Here is a 25,328-nt window from a genome sequence, read left to right as displayed (position 1 = left end):
ATTATTGCTTCCCTTGAGTGATGTTGTGAAGGAAAGAACTTGAAGTGGCTGATGTGTTGCGCACCGTACTCCATGATGTAGCTGAAAAGTAAAGCATTCTTGTAGTTAAAAAATAAATAAATAAATGTTTATTTGGCACTGACAAGAAGCCTACATGTGGTGGTGCTGTGTACCCTCGGTGAAGTGAAACAGTTGCGGCATCCACCCGAGAGTCAGACCTCATATTTCCCTGCACCTTGCAGTGGGGAAGGACCCTGGTCTAACCTTGACAAAGAATTGTCTACCACAAAGAGGTGTGTGTTCCCTGCACAGTGAACGGTATGTACAGTACATTAACCTAATACTGTATCCATAGGATGGCCCCATAGAAGCAGTTGCTTACTTGTGGTCAGTGGTTTTGCTTGGCCAGACAGGCTGAGGTTAAGCAACAACAACAACTGATTTTACATTATTAATTTTGTCCTTTCTTGGATTAGTATGCAAGTGAAGCATTGAACTTGCTAAAGCATCGGTACCATGGTGCTGTATAAGATAGGACAGTTTACTGCTAACTACTCATACAGTCATTGGTACTCTTATGATTTATTTTTCCTTGAACCATAATTAATGAGCTTGCAAGTTCTGTTTAGCCAAAAAAAAGGAAACCACTGTATATTTAGAATTTAGTAAAGTTTATGATGGACACTTAAAAATTTGAATGGCCGGTGGTTTTGAAGTTATGCTTTTCTAACATTTTTATTTATACTGTACAAAAACAGTGATGTTATGGCCTCTTAATAATATGCATTGTTGCTTCCAGATGGTGAGATGATGTTAGACCAGTCATACCCTGTTTAATACAAGCATAAACAAGAAGTGCAAAATTGTCCACTAGATGAATGAAGGCAGAACATCTTTTAGATAAACATAACATATACAGTATACATGAACCAAGAAGAACACAAGAAAGTGAGAAACAATGAGAGTGACTGGACTCATCCCTGCACGATTCTTGACCCTCACCTCACACCTGGTTCTGCTTATCACCATCCTTATGGCCCGGGTAAGCATTGCATTCATATACAGTAATCTGTATTGTTATTTCCCATAGCCTATGCAAAGAAATATGAAGTATGAGCAGTTGTTTGTTTTAATTAGCAATTCAATTTGCTGCAGGATGTGTGAAATGCTCCAGAGTTTACATGTAGGCCAAGTGTTTTAAGTAGGTTTATATAACAACTTATGATGTTTGTTACATGCTAATGTCAGGTGATGTGTGTAAATACTGTTATGTTTGTGAATGATCTCAGGAAAAATTCAGCCTGAGAGATTCCAACAGTAGACCTGTTGCCTCCATGTCTTCATGTGGGGTTCAAGGAAAACTGACAGGTCATGAGCACCCATTTTTGAAAACTATTAGGACAAAGGAATTTTGAACTTAGGGAAATGGAAAGCACTGTTCCTTAATAGTAACATGGATTACATGGCTGTTATATAAAATTGCCCTCAGACAAATTGTAGAAGGCATAGTAACTGTAGTATCTTGTTATGCAAGATAAATACTATATGTGGCATGGTGGTAGTTGGTGGCAACCATCATTCACTCACTTCATGTAGTGCTGCCTACTTTTCTGACCTTTATTATATTGTCTCCGTGTCTGTCCCCCTCTCTTCCTATTTTTTCCTTTCCTTCTTGTCACTTTTTAATGCTCTTCTTTCCACTTCAGATGGCTGTACACTGAGTGACAAGCCTATAACCCAGGAAACCATTTACAACAATGGGTGGTAACCATATAACCAGGTACTGGGGCGATGTGGAGAACCTACTATGGTGCCTCTGTTAACTGGGTGGAGTGATGCAAATGCAGTATCCATCCTGGAACCAAACCTCCACACCTTCCCACACCTTACTCTTGTGAGGCATTGTCAACTGCAAGGGAATGTTGGTTCACTGCACGAGATGGCCCTTCAGGGGCAGTTGTTAGCCTGCAGCTGATGGGTTTGCTCGGTTGGACAGACTGGGGCTGATCAATAATACCTGTATAGGCTATAGCACACAAGCTTCATTGAGGAGCTCAGCATACTTTAAGCGTACCAATAGGATGCTATGTCTGTATCAGAAATTCCAAACAGCCATGACGTAGTCTACAAGGAGGAGGTGATCATCGTCATTGTTGTCATCAAAATCACCTCCCCCCCCCCCACACCGAAGTGTGCATTGAGGTAGGGTCCATAAAGCAAGGAAAGAGAAAACACAAGCGAGGAAGAAGTAATCAACATTATGCTCAGTGAATTGGGCCATTCGCTCATACACATGCTATTCCAGTCCCCGGAATACTGACTCTACCTCGTGGACCTAGATCTCTGTGTACCTTGTCATATATGTTTTCCAGATCTATGTATACCATGAATTAATTTCCTTACCGTCCTTCACACATGCTTTCTGTAGATTTGTTATGAAGGGACCTGCAATATTGTAAAGAAAATACAGTATAGGAGTCATTGAATAGAGCGATCTGGTAAGGAATGTTTTAAACAGAATGTCAGGAGATGTTCAAGAACATTACTGGAGTTGGTGAGAGAGTTCAAATACCTGGATACAGTCTGTCTGGATGTTGCTACTCCTCACCCTGCCCTAGGGTGGAAAAGGAGGTCTGGATGATTATGATGAATGTTGTCTCATCTTGGAGAAGAAAAGAACATCCAACTAATTTGAACTTTTTTTTTTTTTTTTTTTTTTTTTTTTTTTTTTTTTTTAATATATATAGAATACACTAGGTGAATGTTGTAGATGGTTTTATAATCCAAAGATGAGATGTCACATTGTTGCAATACATATACCATTTCTGATATTTTCTTCCAGCAGTGTCCAGCAACAATTGTGAGATAATTCATTGGTTTTGGCTCTTGGTTAAGCTTCCAGGCCATAGGAAACATCATCTGTACAGTGGGGTCTCCCAGTAAGCAGGATCTCAATATGCAAAAAACTTAATATAAGAACTTGACTCAGGAAAAATATACATTTTTTAATATGCGAAATGTGATTCTAAAATGTGAATCTATTGTCCGAAAGCAAGGGAAAAACGGTGTTCCCACTCAAAATCATAGTATCTGGTGCCACCACCAGGTAGCTGATCAGCTTCCCACCCTTTCCTTTCCTCACAGCGTCTCTCAAGTCAAGTGTCAAGACTCTCAGTCTGTGTCTGCCTGCACCGCATTTGCATAATGTGGTGTTTTTTAGCATTGTGCAGGATCTCCTCATGCTCACCTGTTACATCATGACCCCACTGTGTCATTCCAAGAATACAGTATGAGGATCACTTTAGAACTGAAAGTGAAGGTTACTGAGTTGAATAAGCGAGGTAAATGAAACTCAGACATTGGATGTGAACTTGGCTTAGGTGAATCAACAATGAGGAACATTCTCAAAAACAAGGAGTAGATTTTACAAACCGTTAAGACATATGGAGACCAGTAAGTGGACGGGTGCGGTAAGGTTGCACATCCCACAATTATACAAATGGAGTGCTACCTAGCACACTATACTCACAGTTCTATTACCTCTGTTTGAGCAAAAGTCTTTCTTAAATGATAGTCAATAATGGGGAAGTATATGCCGTAAATGACAAAGATAACGTGAGATGCCGTCCATATGCATTTATTTCCATTGATTCATTGTTTTCTAATATGCGAAATTTCCAATATGCTGTTCATTTTGTCAGCTATATTCATGCATATTGGGCAACTCCACTGTACTATGGCCAACTTTAGTATAAGAATCCATTAAGAGGAAGCATAGTTGTCACGGGGTTTTTAAAATATCAGGGTAATTTTGGAATAAATGGTTAAATATTATTTAATTTGATAATAATATTCAATAATATTGAAGAGCAGAGACAATGATTGTCTTGCTACATCAAGCAACGATTACTTTACGCTGATTTGCTAAGATTCTCTAAGAACGAGAATTTATAAACTTTCTCAACAGTACTCAGCAGAGACTAATTACTCACAATTGCTGAATTACTGTACTGTTAGCCTCTGGAGAAAGTTACATCACCCCTGACAATAAATAACTAATACTAATAATAATAACATCAGGTTCTTGCTGATGCATTAACTCCTGGCACAACGGATTTTAAGTTAATACAACAAGACTGGTCTAAGTACCAGTTATGAATAGTAAACGTTTATGCAAGCTAGGAGCTATATGGGAAATAAGCTTAATTATGGAGAAATGAAACAAGATTTACTCTACATTAAGCTCAAGAAATAGAACTGTTAAATTTATTAATTACAAAAATAAATTTAACATTACATTTCAAATCAAATCAATGAGACGCACTCGCTCACTCACACAGAAGCTAAATACTTACGCCTAGGAAAAACACCTTAACTAAGCTCTTAAAACTACAAAATACACAAAAGAAATACCAGTCGATGAATACTATGTATCACCACTAAGGTGGGAGGACTGGATTAACTGTCTAGTGGAGCTTGGGGTGCTAGCTGACCTCTCCACTTCTGAGCACAGAACCTTTCTCCGCCACAGCAAACACAAGACTGAATTCAAATAATGCATAAGCAGTACGCACAGGCCACCGGAAGAAGGCGTGGCTAACGGTTGAATGAAGCAGAGGCAAACGATAAAGAAATAATTGTATCGCTCAGTAGCGCACTTAGTGACGTGCATTAAATCGGTCACTTTTTGAAAACGGTGACGAATTATTTGAAAAGTATACCCCGGAATAGAGAGAGAAACGGTTAACTGAGCGATACACAGTGAGTCTTCCACTAATAGTTCGTGGCTTCTCACAAAAAGAAAATGTCGCGAATTGATTCGTGACATTACGCCCCATGAAAATTAAATCTTTCTTCCTTCAGAAGAAAGATTTCAATATACATATATATAAATCCTAACTCAGTCACACAAGATTCACACTGTGGTGTGTGTGCTATCCTGCTACAGGAGAAAATCGCAGTCGCCAGTGAGCTATCAAACCTCGTATTTACGTTAATAGAAGCAAGCTTGAGGGAAAAACTCCGTGACGACGGTGAAAATCCTGTACTCAGGTCAAACTGAGCGAAAATTCGCTACATTTACACTGACAACTAATTGTTGTGTAGCGTGGTGTATGTAATACACAGTGTAGGTGTGACAGTTGTAGTGTAACTGTACCTACGTGTAAAATGACATAGTAAATATTATGGCGACGACGGAGGCAGAGGAGAAGAGGCGGCAGCGTGCGGCAGACGATCAGCTGGCCCGCACAGCAAAACTGCTACACCCATTGCTGAACCTGCAAAACCAATTAAGGTGGAGCATCAAAAGTGTCAATGAGACAAAATTCTTATTATGTTACAATTACTCTCTCTGGCTAGCAGTCAGTACATGCTATGAAAAGTACACTCGAGGTCGCCATTAATTATAGCACACGATTATGGTCGGCAAGTTGAGAATCCTTGTGCAAACTTGGGTCTTCCATAGCCTCAAACCGCACACGGGTCCTCAACCTGTGCCTTAACCTACAATACTTATATTAATATCGGAGAGCTGAGAATCCTTGCAAACTTGGGTCTTCCATAGCCTCGAACCGCACACGGGTCCTCAACCTGTGCCTTAACCTACAGTACTTATATTAATATTGGGAAGCTGAGAATCCTTGTGCAAACTTGGGTCTTCCATAGCCTCAAGTCGCCACTGCGGAGTTCTCTCTCAAACTTCCCCCTTAACCTACAGTACTTCTATTAGTACCGGGAAGCTGAGAATCCTTATGCAAACTTGGGTCTTCCATAGCCTCAAGTCGCCTCTGCGGAGTTCTCTCTCCCCCTTAACCTACAATACAATACTTATATTAGTACCGGAAAGCTGAGAATCCTTGTGCAAACTTGGGTCTTCCATAGCCTCAAGTCGCCTCTCAACTTCCCCCTTAACCTATGGTACATAATATGTATGTACAGGCCCTGGACATAATGTGTCCTGTGGGGCCAATGGGCGAGACGTCAGGTCTGCACCCACTTCACCACTACCCTGTCTCTCAACTGACTCAGAGATTACAGGTGTGGTTATGAATGGCACAGGAAGGGCATGTCCCTGATTAGTGGTGATACTTTGGCACACACTACAGGAACGGACAAAACTATCTATGTCCCGTCCCATCCCTGGCCAGAAAAAGTCAGCTCGGATACGGCCCTGGGTCTTCCTTTTGCCCAAGTGACCTCCTGAGGCTGAACAATGACCCCATTGTAACACTGCTAGGCGGTACTTGGCGGGAACGACAAACTGCAGTCGAACCTCGCCTCGGGTGTTCGTGGACTCACGGTAGAGCCGTCCTTGTTTACGAAGGAACTTGGCTCGACCTCCCGTGAATACTTTATCACTCGACCCTTTTGTTTATCCCGCACGGCAGCAAGTGTCGGGTCAGAATGTTGTTCTTGTACAACAAGTTGACTGCACATCAGATCTTGCGGCGATTCAATGATCACTGGGGTGACACAGTCTGGAGCCTCAGTCATGGCTCGTGTCACCGCAGCAGCCGAAGTCTGAGTAGCGCCATCGGAGCAACTATCCTTGACTCCATTAATATTGCCTACTATTAAGTCAAATAGAGGCTCTGGCATGACAACTGCAAGTGTCATACCAGTATAAAATGGAGATGCCACCTGGATACATGCCTCAGGGAACAATCTCACTGATCCATCAATAAGCTTTTGCATGGATCTGTCGACCTGTATACTGCTCAGGCCGAACTAGACTCTGCTTGACAGAGCAACCTGAGGAACCATTGTCTCTCAGGACCTTCACAGGAATGTCTCCCACAAACCCTGGCTGAACAAGGAAGGTACTGTCACCTGTGGGAGGGCCTGTGGAGGAAGCAGCTAGCCACTCATGAGGCTGCTGAATTGATGTGGCAAACATTGTGCCTTGAGGGTTATATAGGGAAGATGGAACATTGGCCATCTGTGGAGGGGGGTTCACTGTCACTGTGGGACTAGTGAACTGTGGGGAAGTACCCACACTGGTAGGGACGTGACCACCAGGCTGCTGCTGAGGAATGAAGGCTGCATTCGCTTCCTGCCTCTTTTGAGCTGGTGGTGAAAAAGTTTGTCTCGACGGTTGGTTGCGTGGCTGATACTGCTGCTGGTTAGGGTACTTGTTGTATCTTTTCCAGTCTGGTTTCTGAGTGTTTTGCCCTGGTCCTTCCACTGCGGTTTTGGACCTTGGCCATTATTCTGAGAACGGCCTTGGTGCTGGGATTCAGTCTGAGACGGCTTCCCAGACTTAGCAGTATCTTTTCTGCTCCAGGTGTTTTGCTTACGAGCTTGATACCCGTATGCAGTAAAGAATGCGTCAGCCTCTCTGCCATTTGGCTGGCATCTTTCACCTGGCAGATCTTAAGCTGTGCTATGAGCTCAGCAGGCCACGACCTCTCTAGCTGTGTACGCAGCATAAGGTCAATTATCCCCTCACGCGTGGAAGGAGTTTCATCTTTCTCCATCCACTCATTTAAGTAAGCTGTGAGACGATCAAGGAACTGAACAGCTGTCTCCTTGTCTTGGAGACGAGCTCGCATGAACTGAACTTTGGCGTCGTCTACTGTGAGACCATACGCCTTAATGAGTGCAGCTTTCATCATCTCATATGTGAGATTGTCTCCACGAATTCTGTGGAGAATATCGAGGGCAGGGCCCTCAAATAAACTAAGAAATTGAAGCCGCTTAGCTGCCTCATCCAGTTGATATAAGTCTGCCATGTCCTCAAAACGAGCTATGTACGGCTCGATTCGCTCGCTTTCCCTTGTATGAAGGAAGCTTGATGCGTGGGGTCGCCAGGACATGTGCAGGGAGAACGCTCGTGGAGCTTTGACCAACTGCACCAGACGTGTCTGAAGCCAAGGAATCTCGCTTGAGCTTCAGCACTTCAAGTTCATGTTCTCGTTCTTTGTCTCGTTGTTCACGCTCGTATTCGCGCTGTTCTCGCTCGTGTTCGCGCTGTTCTCGCTCTTTTTCTAACTCGAGCTCGCGTTGTTTCTGCTCGTGTTCGCGCTCCTCTTTGCATTCCTCACACTGTTCTCGCTCGTATTCGCGCTGTTCTCGCTCGCATTCGCGCTGAATCCTACGCTCTTCACGAGCATCTTTCTCACGTTCTTGCTCGTAATTGAACCGTGAGAGAACGTAACTCTGTATTTTCTCTGGGTCTGTGAGACCAATATCTTTGGCTTCCTGTACATATACAGCTGTAGCCATGATGCTAGCTCAATTTACTAAGTAACCGAAATCGAGTACTGACTGCTTAGCGACGAATACTAATAAACACAAGTAAAGAATACAGACACAAGCTAGTGGTGACCAGTCTTATCCAGTTAACTGGCAAAGAATAAATTAAAAATGTAAATGACTGGGAAGACTCAATAATAAACACAATGGGTACGCTGACTTCCCAGAAGCGAATAAAATCGTGTGGTGTTACCAAGAATAAACTAGAGTTAAGTACTCTATTGATTAATAAAGCAAAAATTCACTTGCTAAATTAACGGTAAACACCAGTAAACTTGTGCCTATAAACTTTAATGATAAATACCTAAATATGAATGAGTGAGCACTATCTCGTGAATAGCTTTAGAGCTAGGAGTTAATATCCTGGCGAGGTCGCCAATTGTCACGGGGTTTTTAAAATATCAGGGTAATTTTGGAATAAATGGTTAAATATTATTTAATTTGATAATAATATTCAATAATATTGAAGAGCAGAGACAATGATTGTCTTGCTACATCAAGCAACGATTACTTTACGCTGATTTGCTAAGATTCTCTAAGAACGAGAATTTATAAACTTTCTCAACAGTACTCAGCAGAGACTAATTACTCACAATTGCTGAATTACTGTACTGTTAGCCTCTGGAGAAAGTTACATCACCCCTGACAATAAATAACTAATACTAATAATAATAACATCAGGTTCTTGCTGATGCATTAACTCCTGGCACAACGGATTTTAAGTTAATACAACAAGACTGGTCTAAGTACCAGTTATGAATAGTAAACGTTTATGCAAGCTAGGAGCTATATGGGAAATAAGCTTAATTATGGAGAAATGAAACAAGATTTACTCTACATTAAGCTCAAGAAATAGAACTGTTAAATTTATTAATTACAAAAATAAATTTAACATTACATTTCAAATCAAATCAATGAGACGCACTCGCTCACTCACACAGAAGCTAAATACTTACGCCTAGGAAAAACACCTTAACTAAGCTCTTAAAACTACAAAATACACAAAAGAAATACCAGTCGATGAATACTATGTATCACCACTAAGGTGGGAGGACTGGATTAACTGTCTAGTGGAGCTTGGGGTGCTAGCTGACCTCTCCACTTCTGAGCACAGAACCTTTCTCCGCCACAGCAAACACAAGACTGAATTCAAATAATGCATAAGCAGTACGCACAGGCCACCGGAAGAAGGCGTGGCTAACGGTTGAATGAAGCAGAGGCAAACGATAAAGAAATAATTGTATCGCTCAGTAGCGCACTTAGTGACGTGCATTAAATCGGTCACTTTTTGAAAACGGTGACGAATTATTTGAAAAGTATACCCCGGAATAGAGAGAGAAACGGTTAACTGAGCGATACACAGTGAGTCTTCCACTAATAGTTCGTGGCTTCTCACAAAAAGAAAATGTCGCGAATTGATTCGTGACAATAGTGTCATTTGGTTTTATTTGATATTCTTTTTTTTTTTTTAAATGTTGTGCTGTGCAGCAGGTGGAGAAATACAGATAGACCCTGCTATACAATCCCTGTTTATGCAACACCCTGCCTCAGCGATGTAAAAAAATTAACACCCTTTTCGGCCTAATGATGGCCAGTCCCTGGTTATGTGATGGGTTTTGTTTTTTGGAACCAATTTTGGTGATATTTTAGACTTAAAATCTGTGTTTAGGTTGATTTATAAATTGTTTTTAGACTTAGATTAGTGTGTTTTAGTCGTAGGTGGGGTGAACACTGTCATTTTGGGGTACAGTTTACTAAGTCTGATTTTTTTTGAGTACTTATTTTTGATGATTTTCAGACTTTATTTTTGGGTTTAGGTGAGTTATATACTGCTTTGAGGCTTAGTTTAGCTTGTTTTAAAGCTATTTGGGGGTATAAGTGAGCTAGAAACTTGTTCTGGGACTCATTGGGCTTTGGACTAGGTTTGGGCAGAATCCCAAAGCTCCCAGACACATCCCTATACTTTCTCTGTTATGATGTCCCTGTTTAATGATACTTCAGTTCAACTATTCATTTTCCCAAATGCATCTTATCGTTGTAGTGGGGACTACCTACAATGTATTGAGAGAATTGCTGAGATTAGGTTGTTAATGAATGCAGCTTACCTGTATCATCCTTAATTAACAATTGATGTTAACCTTTTAAAACACAGTTATGTCTGCTGTAGGTCATGTAATACATTCATACCCTTACTAGTGTTTCCTAATGACTGACATTTACCCTCCCTTGTTCCATACCAGGAGCAGAATGTGTTAGCATGTTTACCAGCAGATTACACAGCTGCGCAGTATGAGGCAAGGGACAGAGAGTGAGTACCGTGTCAACAAACCCTCACCAATGCTGTTATGATGCCAAATACACATAGGTTTACAGGTGGTGAACCAGGACACGTATCTTGAGAGCATCATAAATATATATATATATATATATATATATATATATATATATATATATATATATATATATATATATATATATATATATATATATATATATATATATATATATATATATATATATATAAAATATTGTACAGTACTATACTTCTGTCATGTTGGTTCTTCTGTCTGATTTGGTTGAAGCCTTGAGCCAGATACCAGCTTATAAAAGAAATCTATCTATCTATCTATTGCCAGACGCCTCAATCCCGTTTGGGGTGGCCACAAACAAATCGCCTCCAAGTCGCCCTGTCCCCCACCATTTCACTGCCCTGCTCCCAGCTCACACCCCCCTCTCTCATATACCTCTCCACCCCATCCCTCCATCTCATCCTCGGCCTCCCCCTCCCTCTTCCCCCCTCCACCTCACTCACATACACTCTCTTCGTCAGTCTTTCACCCTCCATCCTCTCCACATGGCCAAACCACCTCAGTGTGTTTCTCATAACGCTTCCTATCACATCCACATCCACACCACAACGCTCCTTTATATCTTCATTCGTCAGCCTGCCTCTCCACGTGACTCCACAGGCTCCTCTTAAATAACTCATTTCCACTGCTCTCACTCTTGACTTGTGTCCTTCCAACAATGTCCAAGCTTCACTTCCGTACGTTAGAGTTGGTATCACAATACTGTCATGTAGTAACTTTTTCACTTCCATGCTCACTTCCCTGTTTCTTATCACTGCTTTCAAAGAACCAGCAACCTTTCTTCCCTGCTGTACCCTTTCAAGCACTTCACCCTCCAAACCTCCATCCTTACTCATCACACTACCCAAGTACTTAAACGTACTCACATTTTCCAATTCCTCACCATCCAACCTCGCTGTACATTCACTAACCTCACCTCTCTCAAAGACCATCACTTTACTCTTCCCTACATTCACTTCACTTCACTACATCGCTTAGTTGAAACTTGGATATTAGCAGATAATGAGAGTCCATTTGTAGTAGTGGGACAGACAGAAACTCATTGTTGGAGAATGGACATTGGCCATGTGCCATATAAAGGGATGGGAATGGTGGTAATGTATCTTGTGTGATGTTTATGGAGGGTGGGTGCATAACCGATGCACTAGTGTGAAAAGTAAATTACAAGGTATAAGTAACTATGAGTGTGCCATATGCAAGGGAAATCATGTGGTCTAACCATGGCTGGAGGAGTTTGATGTGTCTCAGTTTGTCTAGTTTTGGTACTCGGGGGATATGATTTGTGCAAGGGGGGGGGAGCTGCAGAATTTAGCTCGTTTGCAAGAATCAGAAGTGATTGGAAGAAGTGTAGAGCTGTTGCCCTGTAGAAAGTGAAGGGATATTTTATGTAGGAATAGGAATCTTCATGCTTTATTTGTGCTGATGCTGTATGATGAATGTTCACAGAAATGAGTGTAATGATTTGAGACATGAGGTGGATGTGTAGTGTCTAACTCAGAGATAGAACAGTTTGTGCAGATTTAAAAGGACACGATATGGAAGGTGTTAGTAAAGTGATGCACAGGGGTAGGCTAAGATGGTTTATGGAAAGAATGTATGAGAGTAACTTGGTGAAGTGTGGTACAGTTCTAAATGTAGAAAGAATAGCCCTTGTTGATGGACTAAGGAAAAATAAGATGGAGTCCAGAAGTAGGACCTCAGGGTTCAGGTCTTGACCAGAATGAGACAGCCTTCGTTGGATGGTATAGCACCATGTGTGATACATTGGTGGACTGCTAGGCCTCTGGGAAAGCCTTTGTTGGATGGTATAGCACCATGTGTGATACATTGGTGGACTGCTAGGCCTCTGGGAAGACCATGTAATCTGTGCTCGGAGCAGGAGAGGGGGGGGGAAGAGATGGAAGGCTATGCAAGCACTTTGCTGCAATAAAGATGAATTTCCTGAAAAATAACCAAATATGAGTTACTCCAGTCATAATCCATGATATTTATGTCATCATCTTCATCTAATCCTGTGTTGCCCCATGAGGAGCATAGGAGCCTGGGGCTAGGCAAGTCGGTCCTGACATTTAAGATGAAAGCGACCAGCCTCACACATTCCTGAGTGGTATTACGTGAGCAATAAACCCCAACCATCCCTTGGACATAAACCTACACTGGGTCAGTCCAGTTGGAGCGGCTTAATTACCCACTAAACCACCAGGCGCCATAATTTGGTTATATGGGTACCACCCAGTGTAGGAAAATGTTTCCTAGTGTACAGGAAACCATTTGTCTTGTCACTTATTATAGTCCCATAGACAGAAGGAAGAGTAAGGAATGACGGAAAGAAAGACAAAAAAAGAAGGAAGGAAGGAAGACAGGAAAGGGCTGTCATCCGAGAGCAGCACTAGATCGTGTGAGTGAATGGTGAGCGCCTCTACTTACCATTTTAATGATAAGACTTCATACATGTAGGACTGAATTGAGACTAATTGAAATAACATTCCTTTATACTGACACATACGTAAGACTATTCCATGCTTGCATGGGTCACCTTTTCTCATGATGACTGCTTTCCAAGCTGCACAGTTTCCTGTGGCATTCTGGTCTTTCATGGTGCTATTAAGGGAATATTTTTATTCAATCAGTGGGTGTTTAGGAAGTTCAAAAAGTTAATTATAAGAAATTTGTAATCCCTGCCCTAGCCAAGGAACAATCACATCTTTTAGACCACAACTTACTGCTGTGTCCATTCCACTAGACAATATTACATTTCATTATTTACTGTAATTAGTTACAGTTTTGTACAATTTAGATATGAGTATGAATATGTTATAATTGCAGATGATTATTCATGTTGCAACACATCTTGCTATTTAAATATATTTACTGAAAGCTTTATATACTGTGAACATATCTACAATGTTTTGTGAGGAATAATTGTTGATTCCTTAGAACCAGGATATAACAGCATCACTTTTTTCAGATTCATAGGTGGTCTGGTGGCAGGCATAGCTCTGATGATACTGGAGATGGCTGGCTTCCTTACTGGTGTATCCATGTTCACAGGCCTCCCATCTCTGCTGTGTATCCTTACAGTCCATTTTCACAGTACAGGTTACAAAATCTGTACAGTAAGTCCTCATTATAGATTACCTTTTCTTGATGTTCTTTTGCTGTTAAGTGCACAGTAAATACAGTATGGAAAAAATACCTTTACAGTACAGTAATAAGACTTCATAAGTCAGACTGGAGCTTAACCTGTCAGACATAGCTGAACATCCGACTTACATGTGGCCACTCCATCTCTAGGAAAAATTAGAACCATTTGGTATAAAATATCTGACGAAAAAGCACTTAAACCCCTCATAGGTGGTAATTTCTGGATTTATTTTTTCCTTTTAGAATGGCTATATACTATACAAATAAAAAAAAAATTACAAGAAAATACAGTCACAAGCCTGCCAGAACTGTGTCCATCTTAAGGGAGATTCCAGCTCACAGAAGCCTGACTTAAGAGGTCTTACTGTATTTAAGTTTCGTTGCCACCTGTTAAACTAAATTGCCAGCATCTCCAAATTTACTCTGAAAAGCATTTTAAAAATTTGACATTTGGAGTACATGCCCGACTTACCATACAACAAGAACTGTCTCTACCAGAAAATGTTTATTACTTCAGCACTCTAAACTGTTTGTAATTTTGAAACATGAAACAGATTTTTTTCCAAGATGTTGAATTTTGTGGATTATGTCAGAGAGGTGTGTGAGAAACCACATGGGGAATGTTTTTTCACCTATCAGACAGAGCCAGGATTCAAGGGATTTGAATCCAACTGCTTCAGGAAGAATATATAGGAAGGAAATGGGAGCTGCACTTTGTTTTTGTTTGGAGGTGGTGAAATGGCCAATGAGAAAGCTTGGGATGGAGGAGTTGCTGGTTAGAGTGGTTGTGGCCATGTATATGGTTGTTTGCAACCAGGTGAGAGTGCATGGAGATTTGAGTGATGAGTTTTCAGTGAATGTTGATGTGCATCAGGGATCAGTCTTGAATTCCTTATTGTTTGTCATGGTGCATTAAGCCCTCTCACATGACTTCAGAAATGGATTCCCATGGGAGATGTATTATGCTGATGACCTGGAGTTGACTGCAGAGAATGAAAGGGAGATGGAGGAAGGATTTAGGAAATGGAGAGATGGAATGGGGCACAAGGACTTCAGAGTAAATGTGGACAAAACAAAGTGATGATGTACAGGGCTGGTGGTGGTACTGTCAGAGCAGAGGGAGTGTGGCCATATGCAGTTTGCAACAAGGGTGTGGGAAGTAACTCCATCTTGTGCAGTGTTTGTGATAAGTGGGTGTATAAGAGATGTAGTTGTACTAGAGGTAGGCTGCAAAATATTGCAGATTTCCTGCATGTGGTGTATCAGGGAGAGCATGTAGAGATTGACAGGTGTGAAAAGACTGATCTTGTTGGAGAGTCTCTTGAGTGTGTGGAGGAGTTTTGTAATTTGGGAAACATGTTATGTGCTGGAGGTGGGGCTAGCTTCTTGTCTCTTCATGTGGTTCCTAGAATGATCCTTTCTATTCCTCTCTAAGCATTCCCAACTTTACATTCCAACAGCTTGGTTAGAGTCCAAGTTTCAGATCCTTGAGTTATGACATGAAATCCACATAGATTATAATCTTTTTTGACACTAACAATTGCTGGTCCCTTGTGTAGTTACATAATTTATCAAAAATACTCCATCCCATTTCTGTGCTTCCCTTGATTTCAGTGTTATTAACTATGCCTGTATGAACTGGTTGTTCTAGGTAAATGTATTATTCAGCACTTCTTAGTTTTTCATCTTTATTCACTGGAAGGGATTAGAAATGTCAGTCGAACATGATGTTTGTCTTCACATTAAATTTCAAGCATACCTTCAAATCCCTTGTTCAGATCAGCTTTTATTTTGTATCGTTCTTCTCATTATTCATTGATAAGAACTATATTGTCTGCACATCTTAAGATTGTTAAGTTGCTCACCATCAATGTTGGTTTCTCTGTCATCCCCGTCTGATTTTCCATTCTTTGATTGTGAGTGAATAGCTAAGGTGAAACTGTAACTGCTTGTCTAGTCCCCCTCTTTTATTAGTATTTTCTGGCTCTCCTTATGGGCCGTTATGATAGCAGTGTCATCTCTGTAAATATTTTGCATGTACTTTGACATAAGTTTCTTATACAATTTGTGTAGTTGCTGAAGAAAGTCACTTTCGTGTGGTGGTATGAATGTGCGTGGATGTGGTACCCACACGGATGAGGAATCTGCAGACCAAGACAGAGGAACTGCTAGGGCTAGCAAATGGCTCTTTTACCCACCCTTCATATAGATGATAAGGATAATAGGCTGCAGCCTTGGCACAAAGTCATGCTTCCAGAGATATATAGTTGACCCATGGCTGCAGCAGCACATAATACATAGACCACACACACCTAAATATCTATATTATTAACACAAAGACCACAGAACATGATCACACACACTTAACTTACTTTACTTAACTTAAAGCTGTCCTTCTACTACAGAAGATGATGGCTGCTATACTCACTAAGATGGTGTGTTTCTCGGTCTTTGGTGCCAATGTGTGTTATTGTGCTGACCAATTCTGGATCTGCAAACTTTGCCACACAGGTGGCATGTCAAGTCTGGGTTTGCTGGGAGAACTCTGTTTCGGTTGTGCCTCCATTGTCTATGCACTTCTCTGGCCAAGTTTCGAGCTTCTTCAAGATGAATGGTTCCTTCGCAGCAGAGGGCTCACCATTGTTTTTTGTCAGAAGCATTTGTTTCAAGATCCTTTGGTATGATGTTGCATTTCTTTAGGGTTGTCTTTATATGATCTTTATATCTCTTCTTCTGTCCCCTTCAGTTGCAGTGTGCTGCAGGGAGTTGGCCATACAGAACCTGGTGGGGGAGGTGGTGCTTAGGAATGCGGAACTTGTATCCAACCCATGTAAGCTGTTTTTTAGTCAGCATAGTTTTTATGCTGGTTGATGTTGCCCAGTGGGGAATTTGTGAGTGAGGGACTTATCCTCCCATGTGAGTCTTAGGATGCGTTGTAAGGATCATATGTGAAAAGACTTAAGCTGTTTGATGTGATCCTGGTAAGTAGTCCAGGATTCAACATTTCACAAGAGGATGGAGAGGCATACAGCTGTGCAGTATATACTGATACCTTCGTCTCAATGCTCAAGTTGGTGTTTTCAAAAACTCTGGATCTGAGATGCCCAAAAGAGGCTGAGGCATGGTTGATTAGTGTAAGGACTTCTTCATCAGTGTGAGCACACTTCCAAAGTAGATAAAATTCTCCACCTGTTTTACATTTTTGCCCCCCCCCCACACCCCCACACACACACATGCACACACTCACACACACACTTGCGCACACATGCACACACATGCTGACATAGCATTCATCTATCTATCTATCTATCTATAGCCCGACGCCCTAATCCCGCAAAGGGTGGCCGCAGACAAAACGCCTCCAAGTCACTCTGTCACCCACCATTTGACTCCCCTCCCCCCAACTCACCCCCCCCTCCCTCATATACCTCTCAACTCCATCCCTCCACCTCATCCTCGGTCTACCCCTCCCTCTCCCTCCCTCCACCTCACCTACATACACCCTCTTAGTCAGTCTTTCATTCTCCATCCTCTCCACATGTCCAAACCACCTCAGTGTATTTCTCCTAATCTTTTCAACCACATCCACATCTACCCCACAACGTTCCTTCACTTCTTCATTCGTCAACCTGTCCCTCCATGTCACTCCACATGCTCCTCTCAAGTAACTCATTTCCACTGCTCTCACTCTTGACTTGTTCCCCTCTTGCAAGGTCCACGCTCGCTTCCATACGTCAGGGTAGGGATCACAATACCATCATGCAGTGACTTCTTAACTTCCATACTCACCTCCCTATTTCTCATCACTGCTTTCAGTGTGCCAACAACCTTCCTTCCCCTCTGTACCCTTTCACGTACTTCATCCCCCAAAGTTCCATCCTTACTCATCACACTACCCAAGTACTTGAATGCACTCACATTCTCCATATCCTCACCATCCAACCTCACTGCACACTCTGTGACTTCATTCCTCTCAAACACCATAACTTTACTTTTGTTTACATTAACTTTCAGCTTCCTCCTCCTACACACTGTCCCAAATTCATTCACCAAACCTTGCAACTCCCATTCATCTTCACTCAACAATACTGTATCATCAGCAAACAGCAACACCGGAAGCTTCCAAATCTCACCCTCATTCATTAGGGCCACCCCCACATCCACTGCCCTACCTTGTACCTCCTTTACGACCCCATCCATATATATATTAAACAGCCATGGAGACATTACACACCCCTGTTTCAGTCCCACATTGAGATCAAAGAACTCACTCAGCTCACCATCCACTCGCACCGTAGCCCTAGCTCCCTTGTACATACTCTTCACAGCACTCAACAATTTCCCCTCCACTCCATATATTCTTAATACCTTCCACATACCTTTCCTATCTATTCTGTCATAAGCTTTCTCCAAGTCCATGAAGGCAGCGTACACTTTCCTTCCCTTCTCTAGATACTTCTCCACTAAACATCTTAGAACAAATATCTGATCTACACACCCTTTTCCCTTCCTAAATCCCCCTTGTTCTTCTCCAACTAGCTCCTCTGTCATATGCCTAACCCTATCAATGAGTATTCTACCATATATTTTACCAGTCACACTAAGAAGGCAAATACCCCTCTGGTTACCACATACTTCTCTCTCCCCTTTTCCTTTGTACAGAGGAACAATTATACCTGATTTCCAGTCCTCTGGAACCCTTCTCTCTTCCCAAGCCAATCTACACAACTTCCATATCCACTCCACAACAGTCTCACCCCCATACCTAAGCATTTCACCACACACTCCATCAATTCCTGGGGCCTTTCCCAGCTTAATCTTCTTCATCGCTTCCACTACTTCCGACCTACTGATCTCTTCCTCCCTCCTCTCATCTCTTCTTCTCCCAGCCATTCCCCAACCACTTATACTCACACTGCTCTCACTCTCTACATTCAACAAATCCTCAAAGTGCTCCTTCCATCTCCTCAATTTCTCTCTCTTCTCCACCAACAATCTGTTATTCCTATCTTTCACTCCCCTACTATTTCCCCTTTCACACTGCCTTACTTTCTTTACCTCCTTCCAAAACAATTTCTTACTCTCCTCCATTTCACACTCAGATTCCTCCCAAACTCTTCATCCACTTTCTTCTTACTCTCCTTCACCAGTCTCTTAACCTCCCTTCTCCTGCTCACATATACCTCTCTCTTCTCTCTCTCATCTTCTCCCCTACCTCTGCTCGCCAACCATTCACCATATGCCTTCTTCTTTTGTTCCACAGCTCGTTTCACCTCATCATTCCACCATGCTGTCCCTTGCACACCCTTGCATCTCCTCCTCACTCCACAAACCGTCTCACACGCTGCGCTTATCTCTTCCGTGAATATCTTACATACGTTTTCCACCCCTTCCATCTGCTCTAGCTCATACCTTCCCAATCTTTCTTCCACTATGCTCTTATACTCTGTCCTCTTCTCACTATCTTGCAATTTCTCCACTCTTCTCACAGGAGCTGCTTCCTCCTGTCTTCCCCTTCGCTTCCTCAACCACTTTCTTTGCAGTTTCTACCTTGGCCATCACTAAGTGATGGTCCGAGACTCCATTCCCCCACCCTCTCCACACCCTTGCATCCAACACTTGTCTTCTCATTCGCTCATCCACACACACGTAGTCTATCATTGCCTTTCGTTCAACAAGTTCACCATCCATCCTCCTCATTACTCTCCATGTATACCGGTGGATCATCTTATGATCTAAAGTAGGTGTTGGCTATTGCCAACCCCTTACCAGCACAGATGTCCACCAAAGCACTACCATTCCCATCTACTTCCGCTGGCACACCCCACTGACCAACCACTCCATCCACTCGTACATTCCCGACTTTGCCATTCATGTCTCCAATCAACAGCACTCTTTCGCTCCTCTCAAACTTGTCCATACATGCTTCTACTCTCGCCCAAAACTCATCTTTCACTCTTGCCACTCGATCCTCTGTTGGAGCATACACACATACAATCGCCCATGCTTGTATACCTACTTTCATCCTCACCCATACAATCCTTGCACCCACTGTTCCATACTCTCTTATATTCTCCTTCCACTTCTTGCTTATCATCAGACATACTCCCTCTCTTGCCCTCTCATTCTCACTGACTCCCGCACATATACCTACACCGTATTCCCATTCTCTCATCCTTCCACCTTTCCATTTAGTTTCAGTCAATCCACATATATCCACTTTTGCATCCTCAAGCACCTGGACAATCTCTCTCTCTTTCACTTCATCATTCACTCTTCTCACATTCCACGTTCCTACTCTCAGAATGTCCTTTGTCCGTTCCTTAGTCGTCAACGTATGGTCCGTCCGGGTCCGAGACGCTTTATTTGCTTTTTTAGTTAGTTCTTTTTACGGGGTGGGGCACTAACCCACCACCAACCCTTTTAGTCGCCTCGTACGACAAGCAGGGATACTGGGGGAGTATTCTTGAAACCCCCCTACCCCCAGGGGGGGTTTCAAGAATTCATACAAGAGACTAAATTCAAAAACATGTCTAACACTCCTCACTTCACAAACAACACTATACAACACTTGAAATTTTCCACCAGTTCAAATTTTCTTTATTTACCAGTACTGTAAATCACACTCTGAATAACACTTTCTCAGCATCTGTCAGTTTGTCCATGTCAGCTCAACATCTTTCACTTTATTCTTGTCTACATTTACTTTTAGACTTTGCTGTTCACAGACATCCACACAACTGTGTACCAGTCTGCAGTGATCTTATTCATTGTTAGCAAGCAACAGAACATCATCTGCAGATTTGAGATTTAGTATTTCATTCTTGACTGTTGATCGCCAGCATCATTCTCACTTCCATAACTCTTGAATTTTCTTTACTCCACCCATATTAGCAGACATTAAATAACTGCATATATAAGTGCTGTTCTGTTCATTTGCATACACATTAACATCCTTAAGTATACTGCACCTGCTGGAGGGGGACGCATTCATGTTGTGACACCAGTATAACTGGGGGACTCCACTGCCTAGTAATACAGATTTTTCATCTCCCTTCCTATTCCCTCAAAGCAGGATGGTAGCCTGCAGAACATAGGCAACTTTTCCCTGCAGTCCACAGGATCAATGTTCAGATGAGCTTAAGGCCATGACAGCAACTAGAAGTAGCATATACCATGGCAAACTGTGTACCTTGGTCCATCATTTATTTTGACATAGCTTATGTTAATTTATGAACACATTTTTGCACATCTGTTATTTAATAAATAATAAAACTCCTTGACTCCATGCCATGCAGCTCTAACTTGCCACAGTGGGGGTAGTATTGCCCTTGGTTACATGGTAGTGGACACGTGGGACTGCCGGCTCTACTGGTGGATCCTTGGCCTGACATCCGTTCTACCTGCAGCTGTGGAAGTTCTTGTGTTTATCAATGTCCTCATGCTTAAGAAAAACATATGAGGTTGTGCAAGATTATTTTTTATTATGACAGGTTAATGTGACAGATTACCTTTAAGAAGAATTTTTCAGCATGAGTGATGGCTTAAGTTAGGCAAGGTGATGGTAGGTTAAATTATGAATATTAAACTATTGTCTAAGAATCTGTTTAAGTGAGGTTGGGTTAGGTTAATATAGCATTTATTCCTGTGTGGTACCATAGATGAGAACCACAAATTTCTTTTGTTGACTTTACTGTGTTGTGAAATGACATATAATGCCATGTTAAACATTATTTTGTGCTGTATTATGCCATATGATTTAACTGTAGCTGACATGAGGCAACCTGAATCAAAATAAGGAATTATTTTATGTTTTTCCTGTTGGATGTGAAGAAGCCATAATCAAAATAGGGAATGATATATGTTTGTACTGTTTTTAAACTGTTGTACTATAGTAGGTAGGTTTCATAGTACTGACCAGGGTTGGCAGTGGAAGATGCACAGCTGCTATAAAAGACTGTCAGGTAAAAGTAATTTTGTAGTTGTACATATACCATAGTCATCTGTTGGAGTAAGAGAGGAAGTAAATAGTCTCTGGGAAGAGTGAAATATATTGAGAAAATCTGTGCTTTACTAGTATATTCTAAATGAAAGCAGTTACATGTACACAGATTTGTCACTGACTATGGGAAAGTAAGTTTTTGGCATATTGTAAACATGAATGCAGAAGATGGTAAAAGATGATTATTGAAACGTTTAGATGTCATACTGTTGATACCTAAGATGTAAACTGTATCAGTTAGGACAGCAGAAAAGAAGCTGAGAAAGTGCATCCAGTTATAGAAGTAGCAGGGATATTTAAAATAAGAAATATGAACACAGAAGCTATTATGTGAGATTTCATAATATCATTACATGGCCGTATGTGTTACTAGTACCGTACTTCTCCATCCATCTACCATCCAATCCTGTGTTGCCCCATGAGGAGCGTAGGGGCTCGGGGCTAGGCAAGTTGATCCTGACATTTAAGATAAGAGTAACTAGCCTCACTCATCCCTGATTTGCATTACGAAAGCAATAAATCCCAACCATCCCTTGGATATAAACCTACACAGGCTCAGTCCAATTGGAGTGCCTTAATTACCCACTAAACCACCAGGCACCATACTTTGGTTATATGGTTACCACCTAGCGTAGTAAATGGTTTCCTGGTTTACGGGAAACCATTTGGCCCAGCACTCAGTGTAAAGTCACCCACAGGCAGAAGGAAGAGGAAGGAATGAAGGAAAGACAGACAGAAGAGGAAGTGTAAAGCCACTTGCAGGCAGAAGGAAGAGGAAAGAATGAAGGAAAGAAAGACAGAAGAGGGAATGTAAAGTCACTTGTAGGGAGAAGGAAGAGGAAAGAATAAAGGAAAGAAGACAGAAGAGGAAGGAAGGAAGAGAGGAAAGGCCAGACACCCAAAGCAGCACTACATTGAGTGAGTGGATGGTGAGTGTCCCCATCTACCACCATGCTGATAAATTTAATGTGGTCAGTGTTGAAGGAGCACAAAGCACAAATGTTTGTGGTTGACTCCACAGCTTCATATACATATGGCGTTATTTGGAGGGACAGTTGACTTTATCAAAAGCATCCATTATTTTTTGCATTCTTGTTATCTGGGATAAAGAGGTATATCTTTTCTTAACAATGAATTAGAGAGCTGTGGACTGGCAGAACTGTCATGTTAGTCAAGTTCTGAGAGTTAAAGAACCCTATAAGAGTATGATAGTAGTTGTAAGTATATACAGAAAGCTGTCAGAGGTGAGCTCAGTACCTTAGCTGGTGGGCTGATGTGTGCTGAACCTGTGAGGACCAGTTCAGCAGAGGATTGGGCATCCAGCCATGGTGGAAGATGTGTCCTCTATCAAGAAAATTTCCATTATCATACAGTAATTGCAGATTGGAAGGTATTACAATTTACCAAAGGGGGATTAGATAATGGATGGATGGATAGAAGGTATGGTGCTAGATAATGTTCAGACAATAGCACAGAATTACAGAAGTGGCCTCCCAGTTGTAAGTGTTTTGATAGGTAAACTCCTGACATGGAGGCAGAGATGGATATGTTGTGCCTTAGTCTAAGCAGCTTTATTGCTCAGGAAGCACTGCACAGGTACTGTCAAGTATCAGTTGCTTGATGAAAGTAGTCTACACACTGCTTGTTACTGGTTGTACTGTTGAGTGTACCTTCTCAGTAGTACAAAGAATGGAATAAATTCAGGGCTGCTCTGGACAAGGACTGTCTAGTTGCATCTCCTCTTAAGCATCCACCAAAGCTGTCAAATCAATCTCAGGACTCTTGTTTCAAAATACAAAGAAAATAGATGATACAGATGTGTTGACTGGTGACACACTACCCCATATATGTGCAATTTATCACAACAGTATCTGTGCACTCTTGTCATCAAATGTTCTGATACCATGGACAGTTGCTTTTAAAAAATATCCAGTGAATTTTTCTCCATGTAATGCACCTGCTTTTATGAAGGTTCCCCATGTTGCTTGTGACATTTTCTAGTCATAATTGGTATATGCACATTCAGATGATAGCATATTAGTTTTCTTGGAACTCACAAGCCATACTGGTAATCTTAGATGTCATGAGTGCAGTACGTTTTTTTATTGTAGATATCATGGGTGCTGTACATTTTATTAAGTAATGTGACCGTGAATTAAGGTCAATTGTCTTTCAGAGTCAGTGAAAGCAATAATTTATTCCAGGGTTGAAATAAGTGTCACATTGGGCAAGGAATTGTGTTAATTTGGAATAATAAACATGTAAATAAAGTTGTTCCATTTATCATATACTGTATAATACTGTATTTTAAGGAAGTACGTTATCATTTACAGACAAAACTTGTTATATGATCAACTGTTAAATAATCATTTGCTTACATGGTCTTAAGATTTTAGCACCATTTTTTTCAAGGTACGAGGTCTGTCCAAAAAGAAACTGAACTTTTTAAATAGTGCACCAGCTAGCATCTGTCCAAAAAGAAACCAAGCTCTTTTCGTTGCACACCAATTAGCAACAGTATTGTGTTTGCGATAGGTGTACAATTTACCGGCGACTTCGAGCTTTATTTTAGCATTAGCCATATCACGTCATGTCACTGAATCATTGAGGTACATGCACTTGAGTGAATGTGTGTTTTGTGCACTTGTCAATTTGTTCCAAACAGAGCCATGAAGGATCTTTAATAGCAATGCGTTTGTGTGAAATTCTGTTTCAAATTGGGAAAAACATATAAAGTATCTTCTGAAAAATGTCAGAACTGGTGATGAAGTGTGAATGTACAGCTACAATGTCAAATCAAGAAGGCAGTCGTCATAGTGGATTGGAACATCATCACTGCAACCAAAAGAGGCACATTAGCTTTGCTCAAATGTGAAGGTGATGTTGATCGTCTTTTTTTATTGGAAGGGCGTTGTTCATCACGAGTTTGTTCCATGTGGTCAGGCAGTCAATAAAGTTTTTCTTAGACATCTGAAGCATTTGAGGGAGGCAGTGCAAAGGAAGAGGCCTGAGGTGTGGACAAACAAAACCTGGATGGATCGCCATGATGATGCACCTGCTCAAGCAGGTGAATTTTTGGTGATGCATGTTGTCCCCCCAGCCACCTACTCCCTGAATTTGCCCCTGCAGACTATTTTTGTCCCTTGAAACCCGCCCTGAAAATGACACCAATTTTGGACAATAGAAGAGATAGAAGAAAGTTGGCCAAGTGCTCTAAACACACATTCACTCAGGTGTGTGTATCTTGATGACTAAGAGTTGTGGCATGATGTGGTTAATGTTAGACTATAGCGCAAAGTCGCAGGTACACAGTAGTCCCATTGCGATCATGATACGCCTGCTAGTTGGTGTGCTGTTTAAAAAGTTTGGTTTCTTTTTGGACAGACCTCATACAGTCACCATTTTTGCTTATATGATCGCATGGTGACCATCATCCACAATCTTGATGTTCTGCCTACTGCATCCTTGGCTTCTATCATTCTTTTTCTGTGTCTGCCCTCCTCTTCTTATTTCGCCCATCTTTCTTGTCACTGTCTATTACTCTTCTTTCCTTTCCA

General features: G+C 41.5%; 1 protein-coding gene across 1 annotated transcript; it reads left to right on the top strand.

Annotated features, from left to right (window-relative positions):
* Nucleotides 1-863: 863 nt before the first annotated feature.
* LOC145405091 (transmembrane protein 107-like) lies at nucleotides 864-21,324 on the top strand. Its single transcript, XM_080276608.1, has 4 exons — nucleotides 864-1,042; nucleotides 10,497-10,564; nucleotides 13,594-13,694; nucleotides 21,068-21,324. The coding sequence occupies exons 1-4, from the start codon at nucleotides 959-961 to the stop codon at nucleotides 21,229-21,231; spliced, it is 417 nt and encodes a 138-aa protein (XP_080132734.1). The 5' UTR covers nucleotides 864-958; the 3' UTR covers nucleotides 21,232-21,324.
* Nucleotides 21,325-25,328: the final 4,004 nt, after the last annotated feature.

The sequence above is a fragment of the Coenobita brevimanus genome, chromosome 7 (assembly GCF_032717465.1).
Source record: "Coenobita brevimanus isolate Jiangsu-jjx chromosome 7, ASM3271746v2, whole genome shotgun sequence".
Lineage (NCBI taxonomy): Eukaryota > Metazoa > Arthropoda > Malacostraca > Decapoda > Coenobitidae > Coenobita > Coenobita brevimanus.
This window is presented reverse-complemented; position numbering and strand designations above follow the sequence as displayed.